At 39.3% G+C, this 26,224-nt stretch overlaps 1 protein-coding gene across 8 annotated transcripts in view; it reads right to left on the bottom strand.

The window, feature by feature from the left end:
* Positions 1-6,301: 6,301 nt before the first annotated feature.
* The window catches only part of atp2b4 (ATPase plasma membrane Ca2+ transporting 4), a 289,912-nt gene continuing 269,989 nt past the window's right edge, over positions 6,302-26,224 (bottom strand). For all 8 annotated transcript variants that reach the window (XM_060910085.1, XM_060910082.1, XM_060910090.1 and 5 more), the window contains one exon: positions 6,302-9,176. In XM_060910085.1, the coding sequence (XP_060766068.1) occupies positions 8,892-9,176 (285 nt within the window). In that variant the 3' untranslated portion in view covers positions 6,302-8,891. The remainder of the gene's footprint in view (positions 9,177-26,224) is intronic.

The following is a 26,224-nucleotide window of genomic DNA, read 5'->3' as shown; positions in this document are numbered from 1 at the left end:
TCACAAAGAGATTGGACACATTTGACCTGCATGGGAGGCATACCAGGAAAAAGCCTTTGCTGTCTAAAAGGAACATTAAAACAAGACTACAGTTTGCCGTTGAACATATAGGCAAAAGCCAGGCCTTACCAGGCCTTCTGGAATAACATGCTCTGGACAGAAGACTCAAAGGTAGAGTTGTGTGGCCACAGTAAGTGTACACATGTGACGCAGACCAAAGATGGCTTTTCAGGAGAAGAACCTCATACCAACTGTGAAGCATGGTGGTGGAAATGTAATGGTTTGGGGTTGCTTTGCTGCCTCAGGGATTGGGAAGCTTGCATTCATTGATATGATTCAGAATTTATCGTTCAATCAAAGAGTGCTTGAAGATAATGTAAGGCCATCTGTTCAGAAGTTGAATTGGAGGTGGATCTTTCAACAAGATAATGATCCTAAGCACACTTGCAAATCCACCAAGGAATGGCTCAAAACGAAGAAACGGAGGGTTATGGAATGGCTTGGTCAAAGCCCAGCTTTGAATCCCATTGAAATATTGTCACCATCACGGTCACTGGTCCCATAACCTGGTGTGGTTGTAGGGGCACTGCATTGCTGAACACATCGCCAACTGTCTCCATTTCTGGCAGTCATGGAATAAGGCCTGAGTCCTGGCAAAGCTCATCTCTGTCCACTAAGTGATGTTGTCTGCCCACTTCTTTCCCTGTCTGCCTCATCTCCTTTTCCCCTGCACTGTTCCCTGAAGGATGGTCTTGGAGAGCCTGTCAGATCTTGTCACATGGCCATACCATCTCATTTTCCTTTTTTTCCCCACTGTGGTCAGAAGGTCTTCATACCGATTAATGTGCTGCCTGATGGTTTTCCTGACTTCATTTGTTATGTGGTCCTTGTAGGAGATGCCAAGGATTCTTCTGAAGCATTTCATTTCCACTGCTTGGATCCTTCTTTGAAACTCTGCTGTGTGAGAGTCCAGGACTCGCATGCATGCAGGAAAAGAGATAAAAACAGTGCGTATCGGAGCTTCACCTTAGTTCTGAGACTGATGTTCTTGTCTTTCCATATGGGCTTCAGTCTTGCCAGTGCTGTTGCAATCTGTTCAGCTCTTGCCAGTACTTCGGTAATATTGTGGGGAGATTTGAAAAGGGCAGTACATGCAAGAAAACCCTCAAACATATTGCAACTGAAGTTGCAATGGAAGAGTGGTCAAAAATTTCAGCAACCCAATGTCAGAGACAGATTGACAGTTATGCTAAATGCTTACAAGAAGTTACAGTGGTGCTTGAAAGTTTGTGAACCCTTTAGAATTTTCTATATTTATGCAGAAATATGACCTAAAACATCATCAGATTTTCACACAAGTCCTAAAAGTAGATAAAGAGAACCCAGTTAAACAAATGAGACAAAAATATTATACTTGGTCATTTATTTATTGAGGAAAATGATCCAATATTACATATCTGTGAGTGGCAAAAGTATGTGAACATTTGCTTTCAGTATCTGGTGTGACCCCCTTGTGCAGCAATAATGGCAACGAAACGTTTCCAGTAACTGTTGATCAGTCCTGCACACCGGCTTGGAGGAATTTTAGCCCATTCCTCCATACAGAACAGCTTCGACTCTGGGATGTTGGTGGGTTTCCTCACATGAACTGCTCGCTTCAGATCCTTCCACAATATTTCGATTGGATTAAGGTCAGGACTTTGACTTGGCTATTCCAAAACATGAACTTTATTCTTCTTTAACCATTCTTCAGTAGAACGACTTGTGTGCTTAGGGTTGTAGTCTTGCTGCATGACCCACCTTCTCTTGAGATTCAGTTCATGAACAGATGTCCTGATATTTTCCTTTAGAATTCCCTGGTATAATTCAGAATTCATTGTTCCATCAATGGAAGCCATCCTGGCCCAGATGTAGCAAAACGGGCCCAAACCATAATACTACCACCACCATGTTTCCCAGATGGGATAAGGTTCTTATGCTGGAATGCAGGGTTTTCCTTTCTCCAAACACAACACTTCTCATTTAAACCAAAAAGTTCTATTTTGGTCTCATCTGTCCACAAAACATTTTTCCAATAGCTTTCTGGCTTGTCCACGTGATCTTTAGCAAACTGCAGATGAGCAGCAATGTTCTTTTTGGAGAGCAGTGGCCTTCTCCTTGCAGCCCTGCCATGCACACCATTGTTGTTCAGTGTTCTCCTGATGGTGGACTCATGAACATTAGCCAATGTGAGAGAGGCCTTCAGTTGCTTAGAAGTTACCCTGGGGTCCTTTGTGACCTTGCCGACTATTACACACCTTGCTCTTGGAATGACCACTCTTTGTTGGTCGACCACTCCTGGGGAGGGTAACAACGGTCTTGAATTTCCTCCATTTGTACACAATCTGTCTGACTGTGGATTGGTGGAGTCCAAACTCTTTAGAGCTGGTTTTGTAACCTTTTCCAGCCTGATGAGCATCAACAACGCTTTTTCTGGGGTCCTCAGAAATCTCCTTTGTTTGTGCCATGATACACTTCCACAAACATGTTGTGAAGATCAGACTTTGATAGATCCCTGTTCTTTAAATAAAACAGGGTGCCCACTCTCACCTGATTGTCATCCCATTGATTGAAAACACCTGACTCTAATTTCACCTTCAAATTGACTGCTAATTCTAGAGGTTCACATATTTGTGAGTGGCAAAAGTACATAATATTGGATCATTTTCCTCAATAAATAAATGACCAAATATAATAGATAATCTCTTTATCTACTTTTAGGACTTGTGTGAAAATCTGATGTTTTAGGTTATATTCATGCAGAAATATAGAAAATTCTAAAGGATTCGCAAACTTTCAAGCACCACTGTATTTCTGTTAAAAGGGGCAATAATAGCTTCTGAAGCCAAGGGTGTACTTACTTTCTCCACATAAGAGTATTACATCTGTTGATATTTTTATTGAATAAAATGATTGAAAGAGCCAATTTCCCTTGTTGTTTTATTGAATTATATCACCTTTATCTATAGGCACTGTATCAAAAAGGTGAAATCTTTGCTGGTTTAAATATGCTGAGAAAAGTCTACAATTTCCATGGGAGGTACTTATTTTTTTCACATGAATGTACCTACACATAGTTCAAAGGAAAAATCACCAGTCAGTCACCATGTTCACTACATTCACCCTCTTCAATGCTGTGGTGCACGTGACTACTCATGACATGACATCACTGTTACATACTTCTCCATCCGTCCTGAGTGGAAGGTGTTAAGTGTGTGTTGAAAACAAGTGGAATAAAGTACCTGGTTATATAAACACTTAATGAAGAAAGAAAGAGGGGAAAAAAGGAGTCTTGATGTATTTCAAATCCTAATGGCTTTATTTATTTATTTATTTATATATTATATATATTTATATATAGTTGTATATAATAACTTTCACCTCAATTTCTCGGTTATCTTTTTTTTGTTTGTTCTGTTAATTTCAAACGACAGGACATAAAGAACAAGGCATTCCACATGATCATATATTACAAAAGAGTAAATAAAATTCGAAGGTGTGCACATCACACGCATACATACATACGTACATACATAATACACTTGCCTTTTTGTTAGTATAAAGTAATGAGAAATGGGCATGGCTGCATTCACCGAGACAGAAAAGAAAAGAAAAAAGCATAGACAGCAAGAGAGAAAGAGGAGAATCAGGATAAATAATTGATCACGTTCTAAAAATCAACCAATCTGTTGCATAGTTGGAAGCAAACAGGACAGACATTTTGGCATGGGAAGATATATTTACAAAAAGGGAAAAAGTGTTGTGGAAAGGGTTAATCTAATGCCGGATTTTTGTCAGCTGAAACACACACCGATAAAAGATGCTGTTTACGATCATCAATCACTTCCTCAAAGGTTTTCGGTGCACTTTGATTGATCGGTCTATCCAAAACAGGCCGTAAGACAAATGTTAACAGTCTTCTGTTATCGTAACCCAGATCTCTAATGAAGCTCGACTTTCCCAACGTAGAGCTAATAATGATGAAAATGATGAGACAAAATGACAACCTGCACACTCTCTCCTGTTCCCATTATGTAGTGTTCTGAATTCTCTGTCAATCAGATGTTCATAATTTGTTAACTGGTAACCTGCGGTCACCTTTTAGCCCTTGAAGTGCCCTTAAAGTGCTATACTATGTAGTTAAGAACACAGATTCTATGTCATTTGGACAAAACTGGGCAGATGTAGCTGAAGTGTAAACACAGACTGGGGCAAAAAGCATCAGCAAGTTTCCCATCTGGCACAATCATATTAAAAAAGAAAAAAAAAAAACCAACCCCCCCGATAAAACAAAAATGTATACATTTCATATTGTTTGAAATGATTCAGCATTACTCCTAGTTTTAGCATGGATGCTGATTTCAAATGAACCTGTTCAGGGAGTCAGTTTCAAAATCTAAAACTCTAAGACGAGCAAAACTTTTCAGATAGATAACACAGTGGTCTGTTTGACGCAATGCCGCAGAATGGCACTTTTGTGATCAAGAAGACGACATGCCATAGAGAAAAAAAAAATCGAAATGCAATAAAGCCACCTTGGTAACGAATGTAAACATGACCTCAGAGTATGGTTACTTCTCAGACACAGTCTATTGAAAATAGTAAGAAAAGAGTAAGCCAAAACAAATTCTTAGTTTACTTACCGGTATGAGTAAACTAATCCTAGCCTAAATAGTCAACATTTCAATATTAGTCATATTCAGAATCTAGTAAAATAAGTAAAAAAAAAAAAAAAAAAAAAGTATGTTCCAGCACTTGGTAAAAAGAAAGCAAATATCTAATTAAAAACATTGCGTGTACGTAGGTTTTATAGTTGTTTAGCTATTTTTCAACTGCTAAAATTGAATTTCTTTGATTAATGTGATAGAAATATACGAAATACAAAACTTACTTATCGGTACTGCTTAAAACATGGCTCGGATAGAATTTTGCTCTGATTTAAAAAATATAATAATAAATTACAGGAGTGGAAACTCAGAAACAGACAGTGCTGAGTTTCCCAAAAGCATCGTAGCACAAAGATCATCGTTAAATGGTAGATCAAGCAGCACAACAAACACTTTCTCTCCTAGTTAAGATCCTCTTAGCATTAGGAGGCTTTTGGGAAACCTACCACAGATCTGTGAATTTGACATTATCTCTAAGTGACCACAGTCAGTCACAGTAATCGCCGGTCACTGGAAACAGCATCACTACAATAATTTTTGCTCCCCCCCCCCCGTGGAATCGTCCACAGAATATACAGAGAAGCACATGTTCCCAATCCATTCATGAAAACCAGTGCTCCCATTCTGCATTTGATGAAATGAAGTGCTCGTAAATGTCGAGCCGCTGATGGACTGCAGAATGTGTAAAATGAACCAAACGAGTTGAGGGGAAATTGATCAATGCTTACCTTCATATTCAAAGTCTCCACTTTTAATAGCAAAATCAAGACTCAAGCAGCCCGGATGTGACACGAGTCCTTAATCTTTGATGGCTCATTTAAGGTGGTGAAGAAAAAGTTGCTTCTTTTACAAATGGTTGACATGAAGTCAAAGCTTTTCTACGTGGATGACTAACTGCATCACAGTAATGCAAATGACACAAGACGAAGAGAACGGAATGTGAAGTAAACGTGATCATGCTTGGTGGAAAAAAAAAATCCATTCCCCAGCTCATATTACAAGTGATTGTGGAATGTTGTATTCATTTTATCCAACTTGCAAGTGAAGAAGTAGAATCCGAGCCTAGAGATGAGGACATGAGGGTTAAGAATGGACAAACTTCCAAACCTGAATCACACATCTCTAACAGCATCATGTCAGTGTGTGTTTCTTCTGCTCTGTTAATTAGCATGAGGTGTGTGTGCGTGTGTGTATGTGTTATATGCATGCCACGTGCGGCATTCATCGGGAGAACGAGTACAGGTTTTGGGGATGTCTCATTCCATTCTTAATCATGCAGAAACACTGAACACATATATTCAACAGTTAAGATTTTTCTTTTAAGCAACACAGGACACTAGAAATACCACTCACACCAGGTTGTACATATTGCTTTGAACCACCAATTTGTTTATAAGTCATGCATGCCACATAGATATTAGATTTATACAAAAATAACACCAGTGATTATTATTGTATTTATATGAATTAAAGAAATTTCTCTCTCTTTTTTTTAAACCTCTTCACAATTGAATACACTTTTAAATGCACTCAAATGCAGGATCTCACTTACCTAAGTTATAGCAAATAGGCGGGTGTGATTAATTAATTCCAGGTTAAAAATGCAATCTTTTATTTACAGCTGTGGTGTATCACTCCTAATCCCCCAAACCAGAACAAGAGCTGTCAAAGAATCTCAGTCGACTTGCCAGGCAGTCGAATTAGCTGCTGCATGCCATCATTTTTATTATTTTTTTTTGCACTTCAGCAAAACGACAGACGTGCGCAATAATAAATTGTCCTGCAAAGCCAAATCGGTTAATGTTCAAAATTGAAACTGCTGTTGATTAACATCAGCGTACAGCAAAATGTCCAGGGAGATGATGATGCAATGAGATGGATAAAAGGATGAAATTGGGTTGGACAAATATCCATGTAGGACTTCTTTAGGACTCCGAAACAAAGTAGTGTCATTTCAACAATATAACATAACGTTTATGTTGGGATTTGAATCATGAGAAGTAATGATTGTACAAAACAACACTTTGGCAGAACTTTCTTAAAGCTTCGACTGCAGAACAAGCTTTTGTTGTTAACACGACACTGAACGCAGTAGATGGTGCACCAGCTGTTCATGAATTGAGCAGCTTTAATTAAAAAAAAAAAAAAACAGCCACACACAAGCTTACTGTTAAAAAAAAAAAAAAAAAAAAAAAAAAAAACAGCCCATGGTAACATTGTATATGAAAAAAAAATTAATGAAAATAAATGAGGCTGTAATTCCATGCGAATGAACATAAGTTTGATTGTACATGATGAAAATATGCATTGTAACAATTTCAATTCATATTTAATTAACAAAATATTCCTTTTAGAACTAGTGACGTCAATGCAAATGTCCGTGTAACATTTACAGTAGCCAGGATGGATGAGTATGTTGGATAAACTACAGGCTTTCGTTTTTCCCAATGCACCTACACCTAACGCCGTTTGAACGGAGCTGAGAGTTTTACCAAATCTCACGCGATTTAAAGTAAACGTGTCATGCTCTCATTCTCTCCTTGGCCAAAGCATTTTCTATTAAACGTGGCATAAGTATACCTGCAAAACAATGTACTCTACTGCCCGCTTTACTAAATCTGTTAGTCACCGAATGCTCCGAGCCTATACACCTTTAATTTATAGATTTCCAAAATATTAAAAAGTACTTAATATAAAAATACAGAACAGTTGTAAAAAACAGAACAGAACATCAACGTTTATATGAAATTTACACATTTTGCCCCGTAGTAATACGTCACTTTGGGAAATAAGCAACAAAAAATTTGCCAGCAGGGGGAAGTACGGCTTCGTCTAAACTGTAGCGTTTGTTCATGAAACATTAAAGTGGTCCATCTTCTTTCTTTTAGGCAGTGACTGATTTTTAAAGTAAAGAAGGAAAGCAAAAATGGGATTATAAAACAACAACCTATAAAATATGGCTCTTAGCAAGTAGAAAAAGGATATTGAGGATCCTGTCTGACCTAGCTCGGTATGAAGTCAGGATTCGAAATATGGCAGTATTACGATTCGGGAATTAGTAGGACACGACCAAAAGCTGACAGGATTTTCTGCTCAGCCAAACAGCCATTCCCAGGGCTCGAACAGAAGCTTGGGGTTGCATAATACACCTTTGTTATTACGCATTTTATTGTTTATTTGTGGAGGAGTGCTCGAATCCTCCTAATGTCTCAAATGATCAGAACGCTCTTGGGTTGAGTCTAACGGAACGGCAAAAAAAAGAAGACCTGAATCGAAGCTGAAATCGACTCGGAGTGCATTGACCTGTGCACACACCACACAAACTCTCAATCATTAGTCATGTTAAACACAAAGTGGAGGAAGTTCCATGGTGATGTCATCTAACTCGAGGAAAGAAGAGATTCTGAGAAATCAGGGATTTTGAAACTTTTTTTTTTTTCTGAATTCTGAGACTGAGATGATGAGTTGCATGGCTCACTCGTCCCATTCTAGTGAAATCACACATGCTTTCTTTCACTCTACCTTCAGCATAGCAGCCTTAGGTCTGGGCATACAGAACCCAAAACATGATCAAATAAAGAAAAATAACCAAGGATGACCTTGATTCAATGTATTTGGGGAAAAAAAAAAAAAGAGAGATGTAGTGTGAGTGAGTGGATTCCTTAAGACATTGATGGACAGCAGTTTTGGAAAAGGGAAAAAAAGACAAAATAGTTTAAACTACAGACTACTTTTCAGTGAAGTACATCGCTTGTGTTTCAAATCAGCATAAAAAGCAAAAAAGGAATAAAATCATGTATGAACATAAAAGCACATTTCAAGTTGTAAATTTGAAAGGGTAAAAGTCGTTGAATCGGAAAAAAAAAGGCCTAGGAAACAGAACATGACGTACAAATCAGACAAAAAAACAAAACAAAAAACAAACAAAAAAAACAAAAAACAAGGATACAATGTCAGTGAAGGAAAGGCTGCAGCCTCCGATCTGCCCTCGTGTGGGTAAGTTAGACCGTGCCATGTGTGCTGTCAGAGCGCCGATGCCACACTGCCAGTCAAGGAGGAGCCGAGAGGGAAATTGGCTCCATGGGAGAATGCTGCATGAAGGGTGAGGTGGTGTTTTTTTTTTTTTTTTAAGGGAGGAACTTGCAGGAGGACAGGATAGGACTGGATGCAGGAAGGAAAATCTGGTCAGACGGAGGACTCGTGGTCGTGGACGGAGCTGTCTGGGGGTTCTCCGCCTCCACCTCCACTTTTCCTTGGGGAGGCAGAGGAGGAGGACACGGAGGAGGAGGAAGGCAGCGGCTCGATCTCGGCGCTGCTCTCCTCTATCGTAGGCACGTGCTCCTCCTCCTCTTCCTCTTCCTCCTCCTCGGCCCGCGACATGAACTCAGGGTGGACCATGAAGTTGTGGATGGAGCTTTTGGACTCGAGGCTCGAGTACAGTGAGCTGCGGAAAGCGTTCACCACCTTAATCTGGGGGTTTCAGAGAAACAAATTCAAAAAGAAAAAGAGAGAGAGGATTAGAGAGATTACACTAGAGTGGTGTGTGTGTGTGTGTGTGTGTGTGTGGTGTTGGGATGTATCTGGAATGAGCATTATAAAACTGATGTAAACATGAAGAATATGACGCCATCTCGAAAGTGAAGCTGTGTGTAAAATTACACCAAACAACATAAACAGAACACAGCACAAGCATCAAACTGCCCCCCCCCCAAAAAAAAGAAATCCTTCCCAACTAAATAAAGGACAACAGGCATGAATTTCAAGCACGGTCACGACATCAAACACATCACAGGCACTAAAATTACCACAAACACTAGACAGGCTACAAACAGACAGGCAGCACCCAATCATGTGCATGCTGTGCTGAACAAACGTCTTAGTTTTCTTTTAGCCGTGAGGTGCTGAAGAGGGAAATGGCAGAAAGCGAAGTAGCGGTACAATGATGCACACACTCACTGTGCAGCCTGGGCTGAATTTCCCAGAAACACTGCAGGGTGCTCAAGGTTCTCAGAGCATCAGTGCGAACACTCTGACATGATCCTGGATTTGAAGCTCTTGTGTGACTCGTCTGCTCAGGAGGAGGTATACGGACTCGAACATCTGGATATATTTCGAGGAGTTTCCTATCGATAATGTCTGCACCATGCAGTGACACTTGCGCAATGCCAGCGGAAAGAAAATATTGAGACCGTAGAGTGTTTTTTTCCTTTCTTCTAAATGTAGGATTGCATGAGATCTCGAGGGCTGAGAGTTCGTAAGCTCTCAATTGAATGAAACTCTGGCTAAGATTTGTTCACTTGTAAACGTGCCTATAATTTAACTGAACAAGCAAGTTACAGAGGAGGAGTTCAGAAGTCTCAACTTAAAAAAAAAAAAAAACTCAAATGTGTTTATGATACATCACTATTTTTTTTTTTTTGGAAAAATATTCAATTATTTATTTAATATCCACAAAATAAATTTGTATATTTATCCTTACCAGAATTAAACCATTTATATTAGCTGTTTCCAGTCAGTTTGTAAGTAAAATGTATTTAATTAAAAAAAAAAGTTAAAACAAAAGAATATTGTGAAATAATTGATCTCGATATCAATAACATTGCCCAAGGAGACATATTGAGACACGTGGTCATTGCCTCTTATGGACTTGCTGCAAGATGTTTCTACATTGCACTGAAAATTCTTTAAAAGTCTTCACAGAGGACACTTAAAAAAAAAAAAAATAATAATAATAATCTACTACTAAACTCCATTAAAATCATACATTCTATTTAGACCAGACCATAAATCAAATCAACCAGAATCAATTTTATTAATTTGACAACTCACAACAGCAAACCAGACAGCATTAATAAATCATGACAGTATTATTACTTTGATCCTCTTACCAATAAAAACTGCACGCACAGTTTACTTCATTGTTTGTCTTCTCCAGGGCTTGGGGGCATTCAATTATCTCAGACAACTAATTCACTTATCAAGGTCTCAAGGTGCATTTAAAGAACAAGATTAACCTGTTTAGAATGATTATTTGTCTTCAAATCTGGGTGACATTTTCTTTCTATGAAGAACCGCGCACCATTCTGGGTAAAATGTTGTCGGTGATTATCATCAGGCTGCGTAATCTTTGAGGTTTTCCTAGCTGTAATTGTATTGTTTAGACAGCAGAGGGTGGAATAATGTGCAACAGCAGGAATAAACATGACTTCACCATAGGCGAACGTAACACAGCTCTACTGCTGCAAAAACACACAAGAAAAGGAAAAAATTGTGCGATTGACTGTACAAATAGATTTAACAATAAACCTGAGCTCTCTTTTTACATTCTTCTTCTTCTTCTTCTTCATTTTTTGTAATGCTTGTGTCACACTGTTTCGTATCTTGCCACATAAGCGGCGTGTGGGTCAAACGGCAAGAAATTATGCGCATTTTGTTCAAAATTAAAGTCCTGTGACGTACATGGTGTATGTGTGGCATTACTGTGGTGTATCTGGGGTTTGTATGGGGTTCAAGGGATGTAAAGTTATGGTGTACTGAGGCATATGCGTGGCATATGATGTATTGCCGTGGCGTAACGGTTTCATTGGCGTGGCATTTCATTCTTACGTTGCTGCTGCGTACCTGCGGTGTTCACAGGTGGGTATAAAAGGGGGCCCCATGCTGCATTCATTGTCATTCGTCACAGTCAAGAAAGCATCATGCCAGCGAAGAAGTGAGGACCCAAGAAGGGCAAGGGAAGACATCAGCCGCATCCACCCAGCCAGCCCCGGAGCCACCTTCATCAGACACGTCAACTAAAGCATTCACACGGTATAACAGGTGTTCGAGCAATGTTCCCGCTGCATCACTGCTGCGTAGTTTTCGTTTTTATGGCGTACATGTGACGTATCAAAGCTGCTATGTATTTGCTATGAATTTTTAAGTGCGGACTTAAAAATACGATGCACCCTGGAGTACAAGGAGATCATGCTACGCATCCTAGAGTATTAGCTACATAAGCTGGTGATGGTGTGATGTTCCTTTCTTACTGCCACGTATCCTGATATGTTGTACATACGCAAGGCTGAAACGCCAATGTGTGACACAAGGCCATTATTAAAAATGTTCTGTTTCCGGTCCACCGGCCGGGTGAGTGCCGTTTGTGCGATTGAAATTTTTTTCTTTTAACGCCGTTTTTTTCGACATTTTTTTTCGGGTTCGTAAATCTAAAATCGAACTTGACATTTATGCATTCCCAAGGCTTTCCACTAAGGCTCATACTAGCCAGCCATGACAAATAAGTAGCCAGCCGGGGCGGGGGGGGGGTTGAGTAAACACAAACTCCTGTGCATGCAGTTCCCAGAATTAAATGTATTTTCCACAGACCATTTATTTATTCACTTTACTCAAATACAAAGTAAAATGGCAGTAAATCTTCTTTCTTTTCTTGCGTATTGCATCATGAGGCGTTCCTGGCTTGTAAATCTCTTATTTTCGGTGCATGACACATTCACGCAACTGAGCATGCTATGAATTAACAACGGTCTGCAGTGGGGCTACACAAACACTCAGCGAACATTTCTCCATTTGTCTATGAAAATACACTCCAACAACTCAGTTTGGTTTCATTTACAACCAACGGTGTCTTTTGATGCCAGCACGTAATTGAACGAGAGAAGACTGGTTTACCGGAGACAAAATAAGTGTTATCTCTGCTTCTGTTCCCTCCGATGTCGCCTCTGACGGCCCCGACACACTACTGCCTCCGCTGAGTGCGCGCGCGCACACCGCATGTCGGGGCCGCGGATGAGTTACTCTCCCTTGATCAACAAAGTCGGTGGGGAATTTGTGGTTATTATCGGTACAAACAGCGCGAATCATAACTTAAATGAGTGCGGTTCAGTTTGACATTATTGTCAGTCCGTTAGATGAACATTTAATTTTATTAAAATTAAAAATTAATATTTAGAGCCTGTGGGCTACAAAAATAATAGTCATTAAAGTAGCCGGCTGGACTTAATTGTGTAGTCGGCTGTATGGCCGGCAGCCGGTGCTTGTGGAAAGCCCTGCATTCTGCGCAGAATATAGAATTGAATCAGCTCTGCGCATGCGCCACAAAAAAATGGCAGCCACCATGAAGGAAGGAGATCCGGAGTTTTCAAACATTTGCCTAAGTGTGAAATCGCAAAATGGTATTCTAGCGAACAACAAAATAGTAAAGATTCAGAAAAAATAAATCATTCAGTGATCATTTTAATAGTGTAATTTCATCCGAACTAGGCCTAACGCTCGATTTAGAACTACAAAAAGTCCGTGTGTCGGACATTTTAAGTACCTTTGTAAAAGTTTTGCAAATGTTGCAGTCAGCATTTAAAATGCTAACTTAAAGTTTTTGTACAAGTTTCAGTTGATTAAACTGTCATATTTTATTAAATGTGTCTGCTTTTGTAATAAAAAAGTACTGAAATAAAAAGCAAACACAGCATTGCGATTTCTTATCCATCCATATATATATATATATATATAAAAAATCCCTCCCTCCCGAAATTTTTTTTGCTCACCTGGTGGACAGGAAACAGATTTTTTTTTTTAAGGATGGCCCAAGCATTTAAAAAATGAGTATGGGTTCCAATTGTACTACTCTAAAGAGACACCCCAGGCCGAGGGGACATCCTTTGCTAATTTGTAAGGCATGTAACAATATATTGTGTGATGATAAATTGTGATATAAATTTATGAAAATTCAAACCAATATTATAATTAAAAAAAAAAAATTCACGATTACCACCACGCTGTGTAAACTTACTTTTTCACAGCTGGAATTGTGTTGTTTAGACAGCAGAGGGTGCAATAACATACAACAGTGGGAATGAATGTGATTTCATAATAAGCATCTGTAACACAGTTCTAATGCCACGAAAACGCACACACGAAAACGGATCTAAAAATGGGAAAGAGCTGGTGTGCAATGACTGTACAAATAGATTTAACAAGAAATCGGCGCTCTCTTTTTACAGACTGCTGAAAGCTAAAGAAAAGAGAAGCATGCGGACGTAGTACAAATGTTCATAAAAGTTTGTTAAGAAAAGGCCTATTTGTTTTTTCCATTTTTAATAAAAGCAGCCAAGAAGCCTTTGTCACACGTACACTCAAACACAGACTTAAGCACACAGTGAAATTTAACCTCTTCATTTAACTCAACTGAAGCAGTGAACACACACATGCGCGCACACACGCACACATACCCAGAGCAGTGGGCAGCTATGCTACAGCACACAGGGAGCGGTTGGGTGTTAGATACCTTGCTCAAGGGCACTTCAGTCCAACCTCAGGCCATGGCTGCCCCATGTGAACCTAACCGCATGTCTTTGGACTGTGGAGGAAACCCACGTAGACACAGGGAGAACATGCAAACTCCACACAGAAAGGCCCCCGTCGGCCACGGGGCTCAAACCCGGACCTTCTTGCTGTGAGGCGACAGCGCTAACCACTACACCACCGTGCCACCCATTAACTAAAAGGAATGTTTTAGTTAATAGCCTATAATAGTTGATAAAGAACAGGAAAATAAAATGTTGCATTTTTTTAATAATAAAATTGTCTTCATTTATTTGTTTTTCAAAAATATCGTGAGAAAATTCAATCGTGAACCGAGTATTGTGAATCGAATTGAATCGAATCATGAACTGGATGAATTGTTACACGCCTGCCAAGTTGTGAATAGAACATGTGGGTTAAGGTCCTATACTAGGCTTAAAATCTGGAAGTCTCTCTGCTGAAATGCTGGCAGACACACAATAGAGATGAAAGTGGAGCAAAGAAAAAAAAACCCTGAACTTTTGCAAGTCAAACTAAGATATTGGGGGGGGGGCAACGTCCCCTGAAAATATTTTAATAACAACACGCAAAACCCTGCATTCTAGTGCATTTTAGTACTTTTCACTAAAACAAGTTATAACTTTTAAGCCTTTTTCTTTCATGTACATTAATGATTAACATGTCAAAAATATCAAATTTAATTCCCCGAGTTAATGAGTAATTTTCAGGAGTGCATTTAGAAAACGCGGTGATTTTCCTGCCTACACAGTTCATTACTTTGAAGAAAAAAAAAAAAAACAGACAGTTGAAGGTAAACTCAGCAAAATCCCCAAACAGTAAAGTAAAGGTCTGTTAGAGTTTCTAAAGCTTTCAGGTTTCAATGTTGGGGACATTGAGCCTCGTTTATCAATCTTTTAGTAGAGTTGTGCGTTTGCAGAAGCTAAAGTGAACTAAAAGTTTCTAATTCATATTTATGCGAGTTGAAGCCAATTGTTTACATTAGTTCGTATTGTCTGTAAATTTAAACACACCAATGAATACCAAATTTCTCATGTAAATCAGGGGTGTAGGGTGTGTGTGTGTGTGTGTGAGACACACTGACTGGCAGCCTGAGTACATTATGTAACAAAAAATAATTACCATTGCTAGTTTTAGGCAGCTTAGAAACTGGCTCTTCCATTATTGCTGTTTCTTCCACGTTTTCTTGATGTGTTCTAGAAACGGCACTAAAACTTAGCTTCGAAACCACAAAATGCAACTTTGATGGAAAAAAATATATATGGGTCAGTCCATGAAATGATGTTACTTTTCATTGGTCCGGGTTTACATAATCATTTCATCTTTAATTTCCATGATTTAAAGAAATATTTAGCAGATTATCCATAAATATTGTTTGAAGAAATAAAATAAATAAAAAAATGAAGTTTTCTTTTGAAATAAAGAAATGTGAAACATTTTCTTCCCCTGTGACTGGACACGGATGACACGTTTTTTGTGACATGGAATATTTGCTGACTTTGAGCTTAAATAAACCTTCATTACTTTCTGAGAATTTCAATAAAATTAGTTTCATGGTACTTGCAATTTAGTTTTACACTCACATAATAAAGTTAAGAAGGTTCTATAAACTATTTAGCTTCGAATTCATCCACTAAAAATAGGTTGTGAACGTAACATTGTGATGTCCTACTGTGTTACGTTAGAAACCAGGCTTATAAAAAATGATAAAACGAGTTGAAATCATGATTGATGTTTTTAATATAAAGAAGAATATACTATAAAACGATGTAGGTAGAAAGAAATTTAAACAAACGGCAATAAAAGAAATTATCGATGTTTTTTTCTCACATCCTAACTTAGCATCCACTCACTTCCTGGTTCGTTCACAACCTGCGAGACCTATTTACTCAATCTAGGTCAGCTGAACTGACGCGAGATAACTTCTCACGGGATCTCACACACCACAACACGTGCTCTAGAGAAGTGCAGATACAAGTGTGACTAAGTAAAGTAATGAATTCAATAATCTCATTTACCCCATATAGGATGAAACTGTTTCCTGTTAATGACTGTTATTGTTCAAATCTTAAAGAGATTTTATGAAGTTTGTGAAATACTGGTATTTCATATTTTCAGTATTTATGATGTTGAACTAATATTTCTAATGAATTCTTATTCAGTGTTAATGTTTAAAGTAAGCAAATAAAAGCAAAAAATTGATTTTATCAATATTTTTCCTTTATTTTTAAAAGCTTGTTCGTGTCCTTGTTACATTAGCAACCGGGTAAATATTTATGGATTTTATCATACATTGTAGAGCAGGAGTTATCTTAACAACTATGTTATATTTTCTTATATGGTCAATGCTTCATGGAAATAAAAGTTGTTTTCAGTTGTAAATTGTTTTAAGGTGACTCCCTCTATGTCACATTTTGGTAACCCCATTTCATGGACTGACCCATATAATAAAATTGCTTACCTCTCTTCACATCGAAAGAAGGAGGAACGTTTTGCTTGTTTTGACATGGCGAATTATTAACAAGAGGAAATACTCGTAATTCGCAACTAAAAAGACTGCAGCTACACTGGCAGCTTGAACATGCTTTCTAGTGCGATTGTGTTGCACTTGTGCAGAACGGTGTCAGTCCTGCATCCGCGTGCCTAACGAGCTCCGGCACGCGCGCCGTTAACAAAGAACACCTGTCTTTAATCAGTGAACTGTGTTTGGGCTGTTTAAGGACTGCGCCCATGCAAGGACGATGCGAAGTATTACACCGCGTCTAGGAACGCGAAAAATCCGAAAAATTAATTTCTCCATTCGGAAAACCAGAGATTTTCAAGAGTTTTGTCAAATGTCCGGATTTCCGGGTATTTCCGGAAGACTTTCATCCCTGACACAAGCATGAAACTGCCATATGTCAGGATAAGAACTCAAACTCACACTCTCTCTCTCTCTCTCTCTCTCTCACACACACACACACACACACACGCATACATATTCATTCATTTTTGTCAGGTGCTTGCTGGAGTGTAGAAACGAGCGACCAGGGTAAAAGAAAGATGAGCTCCAGTGCTTCGATCTTTTAGTGGCAGAAAGCTACCCCAATTTACACGGTTGCAGTTACATTTTAACACACTGAGAACTCTTGAACCTGCCACTTCGTCTGATCAGCAGTCTTTTACTCTGCCAAGTGCCTGTGCTTGGTCTTGAAGGCTTTGCATATCTTTATCACGCAGCTACTCAGGAAGTGCTTGCACGGCTTGATGTAGTAGGAAAGCTATTTCCTCGTCAGAGCCAGGAAATATCCAAGAGACATTCTGCTAATCTTGAACATGTGCACTTGCGCACTGACTCGATCACATCTTTAATGCGGTGTGTGCCAGTGCCACACCTTGCTTACGCCTGAAATAAAGCCATATTTCCTGGTTTTCCCATGCTGCTGTTAAACCAATCAACTCTCAGACCTTTGACGGAATTGAGATGCTATAAATATTGATAATCCGCTTCATTATGATGACTGTTTATAGTCCCAAAATTGCATTTTGTCAGACGGTTAAATCTCCTATGAATCTCATAAGCTGCTCTGTATCTTGGCTTCAGAGAAAAGCGACCCTTCATCTTGACACGTCTGGAATCCCTTGAGGTTTAAAGCGCTCATTAAAGTTTAACCCCACAGAAATGAACCAAGGAGAAAAATGCTCAGGAAGACACAAAGGACAAACACACAAGACAAAGGGATTTCCAAAAATGGGCGAACATCAATCATTTAACTACCCACGACGGGAGACGTGCTTTTATATTTTCCCTCCGAGAATTGTCATTTAATCATTTCTCAGCGGAAAGTCAGCAGACAACTTTGATAAATGCACACCACAAATACAAGCTGATGGCTTTCTCGACTGAAAGCTAGAAGGATGGCGTGGAAACGTTTCTGCCAAGGTAAACCGAGATAAAGGGAGCAGAAGAGTCATGACTCGCACGGCCTCCTGCAACACAGAGTGAGAGGGATGGGCGAAGCGCGGAGCGTGTCGTGTCAGAGATCTGGAGAGAGGGAGATGAGGGTGGGGCTGGAAAAAGAACCTAGAAAATGGATAGAGAGGAATAAAGAGGGTGTGAAGTGTGAGAGAAAAAGAGAAGGGAGGGTGTGTGAGAAGGAATAAAAGAAGGGGGAGGGAGATGCGTGAGATGTAGAGTCTGCCATCTCTCATCAGTGGTGAGAAAGTGAGATATGAGAGCGAGAGGAGAGAGAAAGAAGGGTGAGCATCTCTACGTTTCCATTTCTATCTTTCTCTCTCTGGGTTGTGTTGCTAGGCAGACAGTGAACATGAGGCACAGGACGTGGCGACCCGTCACCTTGGAGACACCTTGCTCTCTCAGGATAGATCAAGGTCAAGGGACAATTACACCGCATTCCATCAGGCATTTATCACTTCTCATTCTCATCCCTTCATTCTCCTTGTAGGGAGGATTCTGACCAGAATATCACATCATCAAGGGTGGACAAATCATAAATTCATTAGCTAGCCCACCGGACAACTAAAAGCTCCTACATAGTGCCCAGTGCCATGTTCTGGTTGCCAGGAAACGTAATTAAACACCTATCTAACGTAATGAACTAGTTAGCATTAAAATAGATGAAGGGAAACAAAGAAAGAAAGATGTAAAACTTCTTATTTGAGACTCTGATATGTTGATCTGTGAGGTATCTTGTGCTAGTGGAAGACAGCGTCACTGTGCTGCTCGGTTTTCGGCAGCTTTTCCACGCACCTACCTATTCCTGATTCTGCGAACATTGTGTTGTCATCCTTTCACAATAAATAATCTGCCTAGTCAAAACTGTCTACTGTTTTTGCTGCAACACTGCAAAAAAAATGGCATCATTGCGCGTAAAATATCTTAAATAAGGGCAAATTTCTTTCAATTCTTTTTATATAGCGCTCTAAACAATGAGCTTTGTCACAAGGCAACTTTCCAGAAATCTGGATAGATTTAAATGTGTCTAATGAGCAAGACAGAGGTGACTGTGGCAAGAAAAAAAAAAAAACTCATGAGAAAGAAACCTTGAGAGGAATCAGACTCAAAAGGGAACCTGATCCTCATCTGGGGGACACTGGATAGTGCAATCATGAGTCATTACACTTTCACAGCTGTATGCTATTGAGTCAGGCTGCATTGTGTGTGTTGTAAGGAACTTCACTAAAAGCATCAGGGTAATTTTTTTTTCTTCATATACACACACATCATTAGTGTTTTAACTTTAAAGCTAGATGGCCTTTCGATTTTATAAAAGCGGTGAAATTTAGTTCCATCTGAAATTTGGTCATTGTGATATATATTTATTTCTGTTAATAAAAAAAATAAATAAATAAAAAAAGCCCATTCTGTGGTTGGGAAGTCATTTAATTTGAGGGGATTCCCTAACAAATAACGTGCATGAAATTGCTCGCTTCATGCAGTCAAGCAGATGGAGGAAGTCCATGTGCAGGTTTACCTTCTTTTTGGGTTTTACGGAAGCTGGCATCCACAGTGTTGCATTACTGCCATCTACAGGTTTACCTTTGACCGTGCACTGACAGTTACATCATTCTGTCGCTAAACGAACAGCTGATCACACCGAGGTGCTCGCTGACCGCCGATATTTATTAGTTTGGTCCTGCGTTTCCTTTCCCTCGCAACATAACGTCTTTTCTTCTCGCTTTCCGTTACTGTAGTCGGTCTTTCATGTTTCATTTACATCCTCCATTGTTCTCTCCTGTTTCAGATTTGTATCCCACAATGCCTTGCGCAAACGGGGAAAGCCCACCACGTGATGCATGACATACGTAGTATCTTGTATTGCGTCATGGTGAAGCAGGAAAAAATAACAGAAAATTTAGTTCTATTTAAAAAAAAAACTAATAAAATCAGAAGCCTGTGATTCGAATTCAGTAGCTTTCAGTCCACTAAACAAAAATAACTGGGTGTCAGGGAAAATTCTTTTTATGACCTACACTTGAAAAATCTGAAGGGCAGTCTACCTTTAAGTCTGTACAGGACTATCCAAGTGAAGTTTTCCAGTGCAATCCGTCTCATAATGAGCTTATTATAAATCTCATACAAACATTTTTAGATACTTTTACACATTTTCTTATTCTACTGGCAGATTTAAAAAAAAAAAAAAAAAGAAGAAATACTTAAAATGAGAAAAATGATCTGCCAAAAGACCAGCCTGGAAAAAAGCAAACAAACTAGATTCATAATAATTTATTTGGTATATTAACCTTTTGTAAATGTGACTATGTTCAAGATATTTTGACTTGCTGAGATGTCATTTTAGCAGTGTGATGTGTCTAGTGCAGCAGGAGGTGAAAAAGAGCAACGTGCTTTATAGTTACAACACCGAAGTGTAAAAACCTTGGTCTTAAAAGAGTATTGCTTTTTCCCCCCTTTTGCTGGATATTGAACCTACTAAGAATTAAAAAACAAACAAACAAAAAACCCTAAAATGCTAGATAAGAAATCTGATTGTCCTGGGCAACCAATTTGTCCACCAACCTACACCCTACAACTGCGTCTCCATTTCAGCTTACAGTACCAACTGTGAAGAAAGAAGTTTCCTTGTTAAAAAAAAAATAATAATATCCATCCATCCATTATCTGCAGCCGCTTATCCTGTCCTACAGGGTCGCAGGCAAGCTGGAGCCTATCCCAGCTGACTACGGGCGAAAGGCGGGGTACACCCTGGACAAGTCGTCAGGTCATCACAGGGCTGACACATAGACACAGACAACCATTCACACTCTCATTCACACCTATGGTTAATTTAGAGTCACCAATTAGCCTAGCCTGCATGTCTTTGGACTGTGGGGGAAACCGGAGCACCCGGAGGAAACCCACGCAGACATGGGGAGAACATGCAAACTCCACACAGAAAGGCCCTCGCCGGCCACAGGGCTCGAACCCGGACCTTCTTGCTGTGAGGCGACAGCGCTAACCACTACACCACTGTGCCGCCCATAATAATAATAATAAAAAAGATGAAAGAAGCTGTAAAATGTTAAGCACCTTGACAAAAGATCAAGAAAAAACACATGCATGTACATACAGATACACATGCACAAATGGAGAGCTTCATGCACATACTGTATACTTATTTTTTTTAATCATTATTTTTTTTAAAAAATGAACTAGATGCTCAGCTATTAACCTTTGTGAGACCCTTTAATTAGATAATGCTTAGAATAACTCTGATCCCTGCAGGGAATGGAGGCTAATCGGCTCCTAACTTTCTTAATCAAAAAGAAGGAGAAAGTGAAAGAAGAAAAGCAGATCAGCAGCAAGTCAGCATTCACATTCTGCATTCGAATAAAAGCAGGCCTTTCGTTCATTGGCTCCATCCATATCATCTCACAAGGCATAAATGCATGCAGACAGTGGCAGAGCAATCCGTATTCCTGTCAAATACCGTGCACTGGTATAACCAGAAGGCCAAATGCCAAGAGTGATGGAATGAGGGTTAAATAAGTAGATATTGTACATATTTTACATTTGTAATGCTCTTTCTCAGCCTGAAAAGTTCCTCAGCCTGAATGGAAAATGACATTTGCACTCCACGGGATTGATTTCATCTGTAACTCTTGCAGATTTGTCTTAATGTCAGGAGCAATCTACTGAATCAAATTGCAAATGGCTCTGTAAAAGCAAATTATTTATAAGATCACATGCAGCTAGATTTAAGATAAAGACTAGTACTAGTCCCCTGTTCCAATATTTATTATCTTTCAGACCAAACAGTTCTAGGGATTTATTGAGAGGAACTAGGCCCTGGTGAGCTCCTCTGAGAGCTACATACATTCAAGGGCTTTTCGTCTGTTCGCAGTAGGAACGCTGATGTGACGCAAGCCGGACTGCTAGTGTGACGTTAGCAGGAAATGCTAGCTAAGATTTTTATATTATTTCACTTAGACGCGTCAAAATCGAGCTGTATTTCCTCCATCACATACATGTTCAATAAAGCCTGAACTTCTCTGTTCATTTTTCTTCCATTTTTTAACACTAACATTAAGAGCTGCTGTTTATTGAACATGTTTAACATTTCACACAAATTAAAAAAAAAAAATGCAGGTTGCCGGTGCTGCATTGGCTCGCGTTCGACCAATCAACGTACACTTCCATCACTCATGGTTCCTCTTGTGCTGGAAGAGTGCCTACCCTGAAGTCGGAGCTCAAAACGTCCCTCAGAATGGCATTCTAACATTCTATGATTGTTCTCAGTTCCTGCAGTGCGCGCACAGAAAAAAGGCCTCCACGTTTTCTAGTCAAGTTTTAGAGCTTTACTATAAAACATGACAACTTGCAGAGTAAAAATATTTGGATTACACTCAAATCTAGCTAATATTTCCTATTATTATACATACAGGCCACTTTTTCCATGGAATAAAAACATGTATTCTATTCCCTTCTAGTGGGTTTATTGATGGCATGCAATATTATCATATCGCTTATCCTCCATGTATTATGCCACTCTCCCCAATGGAGAATGAGCGTGCAATATTGCTATAACATTACACGTTGTCAAGACAGCACGACGTCATACGGTACATCAGAGCTCATGCGAAGATCCAATGACAAAACTTTTCTGCTGCGCATGCGCACAATCATTTCTTTGTCGGCCGGGAAAGAGAGATGATGAGGCTAATCCAGTGTGCGGTTTAAGCACTAAATAAATAAACTGAAACTAAAGACGCGCTGAACACCTGAAAGGTTTCCAAAACTTCATTATATTTTCTTCATGCATATTTACAAGAGAAAAACATACCAATGGACATTGAAAAACTGGAAAAGAGACACGTTGGAGATGTAAAACTTCCACACTAGTGAGTGACTGTAAACAAATATGGCTGCAAGGTTTGCTTCGATAAAAGCAGAAGATTTTGAGAGACTTTTGGTTGCCAGGTCACTCCGTTATGTGTAGTTGTTGATGCTGATTTTAAAAGTAGCTAACTAAATTACACAGGGAAAATAATAAGAATAATCATCATAATATTTGGCTTGACTGCACTAGCATTGGCCTGCACTAACACTACACCAGTTAGAATGTAACTGGACTGCCATGCTAACAGCACCGAGTTGCAGGTAAGCTCGCGTTGGCCTTCGAGAATGCTGATATGAAGAGAGTGTATATGTATAATAATAATGGCTGGCTTTTTTTCATGGTCTATCAGATATATTCCATTCAGCTAGCATGATATTGAACAAGTCTTCGACTCGTTCAATATCATGCTAGCTGAATGGAATATATCTGATAGACCATGAAAAAAAGCCAGCCATTATTATTTAATTATAAGACTATAATAAACCAAATATATGCTTATTAATCCTATTTGTAGACACTTTAGAAATTTCAAGCTTGAAATAGTTTTGCTCATTTTAAGCATTTACTTATGGAAAGAAGCAACATTGCTTGCCAATAGAATTAGGAGAAAAAAAAGGAACTAAAAACAGGTTGATTAATATTAAAAAGTTATAGAATATTGTCTTGGCTTCCCGAACTAGGAGACCTGACCCCAAATCACAAATTGCTTGATTTACAAACGGGCTTGTGAGAGAAAGTTGCAATCTGTTTCATTCATTCATTCAAGTAATGAATACTACAACACGTCACTCTTACTATGAAGAAACAAGCCAAATTCCAAGTAGGAGTAATTTTTAGTCTTTGTTGGGATCCTAGCGTACGAGTCCGGCAAGAAAAACAGACGCGTTTCTGCCTCAGCTATACCCTTTTGGGCTCACTTGGCAAAACAAGTTTGGGAACTGTGCAACTTCTTACTTACTCATTTTCTGCATATAAAACATTTAATTTCAACACCATGCTGAAATTTTCTGAACTTCTGGCTTCAGGGGTCTTTAAGAAGCACCGAGATTGGATTTATGTTTTTTTCATTATATCCTGCAGATGTGTTATTTATAATATTAATATAGGTACAGTTTTACAGAGCCTCTTTAAAATAAATGTGTTAAACTGAATTCTTCACTGTGCCAATCAGGGGAATAATTCGCTGAAATCTGCTTTGTTGAAAAAAAAACCAAAACTGTTCAATCCAGGCATGGAACTGAGAAATGGGAAAGGAATCTGACAAAAATCCCTCCACCCAAAGTTGAGTGCATAATCTATGGACGGAGCCAAATTCCACAGTTAAGCCTTCGTGCTAGAGTACCCCAGATATCCAAATGCTTGGAGAGAGAGAGAGAGAGAGAGAGAGAGAGAGAGAGAGAGAGAGAGAGCAAGCATTTGGTGATCTGAGACACGGATACAAAGACAGATAGTTGGAAAGAGAGGTGAGAAAGAAGAAGGAGGTTATAGTGCTTTGGTCACTCATGCAGAAGCAGTTTGGCTTGTGTGTTAAGAGCCACTCACTGCCTGCAGTAGAGGAGGAAGCAGGGGCAGGCAGAGCTGTGGCAGAGGAAGGGGAAAGCCCTACATGCGTGGGGCTAGAAACTGTTTTTGCGTCGTTGTGCTGGCTGACCACCGAAGGCTGGCGCCGCAGCGCACCGGGCACCGCCGTTTGGCTTGACTGGAATGTATAAACCACGTCCATCTGCAAAGGAGAGGGAGAGGCCCGGATGAAGAAAAGAGAGAAAGAAGAAACAGAAGAAGAGGGAGAACGGAAGACAGAAAGACACCAAGGTGTAGAAAGCAATCAGTGGTTATAGCAGACATACGTTATTGAAAAACAGACAATGAAAACCCCATAACAATTAAATTTGAGGCAGCTGAAGAAGAGGAGGGATGAAAGGCGACTTTTAAGTCAATAGAACTCTTCCTTTTTGTCGGGGAAAGTTTTTCGGTTATTTTGGAACGAAGGAAAGGCTGAAGGCTCCCATTGAAAAGGAAAAAAAAGGGAAATCAGGACCACAAAGGGGTGACAAAAAACTGGTTCTAAAAGACAGGCATTGATGAGTTCGCTGTGAATTGTGTATGTGCCAATTAATTCCTCTATTGTGTACCACTAACCATGCATGACTGATAAAAAAAAAAAGAAATCCAGGAGGATTAGAAATTGTGTTGGTGGGACAGGAAAGGCGATAAAGAGCTAATTAGGAGAGCAGCAGTTTTTTGTGGTCAAACGGAGAGACCGAAAGGGAACGTTCAACCTTGTCTAGATCAGAGCTTGAAGGCAAAGAGGGAAGAGACAGTCTGGAAATCAAGGACAGGGAAGTGGGTTTGGAACAAAATCCAGGGCAGATGACACACACGCACGACAAAACTTCCCATTTGTCCCTTGATATCACTGCCTGCCCCAGTTCAACACGAATCAATCATCACAGTGCACATTCAGATGCAGATCACGAGATATACTTATACATAGATGTATATAAGGTACACATCAATCAAAAAGTTTCACAGTCAGGTCATTTAGCTGACAATTAAAATTCAGTTGGATAAAATAAAGGAAAGCACGATACAAAAGACGCTGGAAGACTGGATTAAACTAGGTGTGTGAGAGAGGTCAGGAACAAAATAATGCATTTCACTAATATTGCAACCTCACAAGCAAGAAATATTAAAAAGATAAAAAGAAGATAATCAGGATGATTTCGGGTATCAATTTCATAATCAGTGACTAAACAACAGATAAATCGTGCATTTGACTTAGCTTGACCAATAGGGTGAGCATGTCATATATAAAGCATGTGTATCATGCCATGGGATTTTTGTACCAGATGCTCTGTTTACAAAATGCGTAGAAATTGCGTTGAAAAGCGCATGATATTTTACACCGTTTTCGCTGGCTGATCCAGTAACTATGAACGAATAAATCACCTCAATAGCACTCCTACGGGATACATTTACCACTTTACCATCACTGAACATCATCCACGACTGGGTTGGACTGAGGCTGGTTCGAGAGGACTTGAGACAGGGACTTGTTTTAAATGACTGCCGTGTCGTTACTCTCTAGAACCGAAAATGAGTCAACACTCGATAGCGTCCATTCACTATACATGTACTCAGGGTGCGATTTGTCAAAAAACCAGAAGGGGGGATGGTTTTTTTTTTTTAATCATGAAACGTCACAAAATTAAGGTAACAATAGGCTAACAGCTCAATAACATCCGATGATATCAAATGAATAACACTAAATGAAAACGAACACTAAACCAGAGATAGTAAATTCATCTTCCTATCTCTCTGACTAAATACACGAACACTAACACAACAAAGTTCGCATTGCTTGTC

Source organism: Neoarius graeffei, chromosome 26, assembly GCF_027579695.1.
Source record: "Neoarius graeffei isolate fNeoGra1 chromosome 26, fNeoGra1.pri, whole genome shotgun sequence".
Lineage (NCBI taxonomy): Eukaryota > Metazoa > Chordata > Actinopteri > Siluriformes > Ariidae > Neoarius > Neoarius graeffei.
This window is presented reverse-complemented; position numbering and strand designations above follow the sequence as displayed.